The sequence below is a fragment of the Palaemon carinicauda genome, chromosome 32 (genome assembly GCF_036898095.1).
Source record: "Palaemon carinicauda isolate YSFRI2023 chromosome 32, ASM3689809v2, whole genome shotgun sequence".
Lineage (NCBI taxonomy): Eukaryota > Metazoa > Arthropoda > Malacostraca > Decapoda > Palaemonidae > Palaemon > Palaemon carinicauda.
In genome coordinates this window covers 26,817,223-26,819,722 of record NC_090756.1, presented here as the reverse complement: position 1 = coordinate 26,819,722, position 2,500 = coordinate 26,817,223, and the positions used below count along the sequence as shown (strand labels likewise).

At 41.6% G+C, this 2,500-nt stretch overlaps 1 protein-coding gene across 2 annotated transcripts in view; it reads left to right on the top strand.

The window, feature by feature from the left end:
- The window catches only part of Hr96 (Nuclear hormone receptor HR96), a 33,662-nt gene that overhangs the window by 137 nt on the left and 31,025 nt on the right, over positions 1–2,500 (top strand). For both annotated transcript variants that reach the window (XR_011040848.1, XM_068356223.1), the window contains exon 1: positions 1–731. This exon is cut by the window's left edge. Coding sequence is in view for 1 of the 2 variants with exons in the window: in XM_068356223.1 (XP_068212324.1) it covers positions 1–731 (731 nt within the window). In the remaining variant the exon portion in view is untranslated. The remainder of the gene's footprint in view (positions 732–2,500) is intronic.

Below are 2,500 nucleotides of genomic sequence, written 5' to 3'. Positions count from 1 at the left end.
TCTGACCCCCTGACGAGGTGTCGCATGATCCCAAGCGAGGAAGACCTCAGGGTCAGCCCCGTCCTGTCTTCGGTACCCCAATCTCCCTGCCAGGAGGCTCCACACCCTTCTGCGCCTTCGTCAAGTATCACCCTCGATTCCCCCTGGTATTCAGCCGACGGGACGTCCGTCCTAGGGAACTTCAACGTCGTGTCGTCCGTGGATGCGACAGGGACGTCCTACGATCACGTGTCGGCCGTCGAGGACCTGCGGGAGGAAGGCACCGACCTTCACCAGCCATGGTACACTTGTCTCTATTCGCCCCCTTCCTTGCAGCAGTCTCCCCTTCAGGAGCTCGTCGACGCCACGCCAGGGAACGGCGTGGTCGAAGGGCATCCCTATCCGATGCCCCACCATGCCGTCTACTCCACGTCTTACTCAGCCAACCCTACGGCGCAGGGGCTGCCTCTGGCGGGCATGAAAGTGGAGGAGAGTAGACACGAGGATGTCATGACGTGCCTGAACATGGAGAACCAACACGGGTTCGATTGCTTGGGCGGGGGCGTGAGGGTGGAAGACTACCGCCTCGGTGGGGGCAGCGCCATGCCCGAGGAAGAGGATGGAGCCGTGAATCTTATGGCAGCTACAGGGGCGTGGATGGTGGAGGATATCTCCGCCGGAGGAGGTGGAGGAGGGGCTGCATGGCCTGCTGTCAAAATGGAGTCCTGGAGTGGCGCTCACGGGTGCAATAGGTAAGAAAGGGTTTTATACTCGCTTGAAGTCTGGGAACACGGAAGCCGGTAGAAAGGGCCGGAGCCTGCCATTAATTTTACTATATTTGCATACCAGTACTTTTTCGCTCCTTAATTCTAGAGGCGATTGAAGTCTGGGAATACGGAAGCCGGTAGAAATGACCGAAGCTTTTAATTAATTTTACGATATTTTCATACTTTTTTCTCTCCTTTATTCTGAAGGAAATTAAAGTTAAGGAATACAAAAGCAGGTAGAAATGACCGAAGCTTTTAATTAATTTTACGATATTTTCATACCTTTTCTCTCCTTTATTCTGAAGGCAATTAAAGTTAAGGAATACAAAAGCAGGTAGAAATGACCAAAGCTTTTAATTAATTTTACGATATTTTCATACCTTTTTCTCTCCTTAATTCTGAGGGCGATTAAAGTCAAGGAATACAAAAGCAGGTAGAAATGACCGAAGCTTTTAATTAATTTTACGGTATTTCCATACCTTTTCTCTCCTTTATTCTGAAGGCAATTAAAGTTAAGGAATATAAAAGCAGGTAGAAATGACCGAAGCTTTTAATTAATTTTACGACATTTTCATACTTTTTCGCTCCTTAATTCTAAAGACGTTTGAAATCTGGGAATACAAAAGCAGGTAGAAATTGCCGAAGCTTTTAATTAGTTTTACGATATTTTCATGCTTTTTCTCTCCTTAATTCTTAGGGCGATTAAAGTTTGGGAATACGGAAGCAGGTAAGAAATTCGAAGCCCATAATTAATTTTATCATCTAATTTAAGGAATTCCTAAACAGGTAGAAAACATCGAAGCCTCTAATTAACTATATAATTTGATACCTACTCTTTCTCTACCTAATTCCAAAGTCTGGGAATACGGAAGCAGGGAGAAAGAATCGAAGCCTTTAATTAATTTTTTTTTTATTCTACATATTTCATGATGATAATTAAATATTAATTGATTGTTCATCCTTGCTGGCGTCGCCAGGGAAATTAAATCGACTCGGAAAGATATATAAATATTACAAAAGAGAGAAAAAAAGTCTTAATTGGTATGTTTGTATTAATTGCTGATTACTTAAGACTTTATAATGAATGAAAAATGAGTCTGATTTTACTGTCATTAAGGAAAATCTACTACTACTACTACTACTACTACTTTTACTTCTACTTCTACTTCTACTTCTACTACTACAAGCTTGAGGGTACAATCAGGCACACTATTCTATCTGTTTCCTTATTCCTTTCCTCGCTGGTCTACTTTTTCCCTGTTGGAGCCCTTGGGCTTATAGCATCCTGCCTTTCCAGTTAGTGTAGTTTAGCTGGTAATAATAATAATACTATTATTATTACTACTACTACTACTACTACTCTTAAGCTACAACCCTAGTTGGAAAAGCAGGATGCTATAAGCCCAAGGGCCCCAACAGGGAAAATAGCCCAGTGAGGAAAGGAAATAAGTAAACACAGAATAGTGTACCTGACTGTATTATTATTATTATTATTATTATTATTATTATTATTATTATTACTACTACTACTATTAAGCTATAACACTAGTTGGAAAAGCAGGATGCTATAAGCCCAAGGGCCCCAAAAGGGAAAAGATACCAGTTAGGAAATGGAATAAGGAAATTATAGATAAACAAAACGCTATTTTTATAATGAGATTCATATAAATCACCAAACTCCATTTTAACATTTTCCTAGTAACTATTTTTGCCTATTGGAGCCCTTGGGCTTATAGCATCTTGCTTTTCCAGCT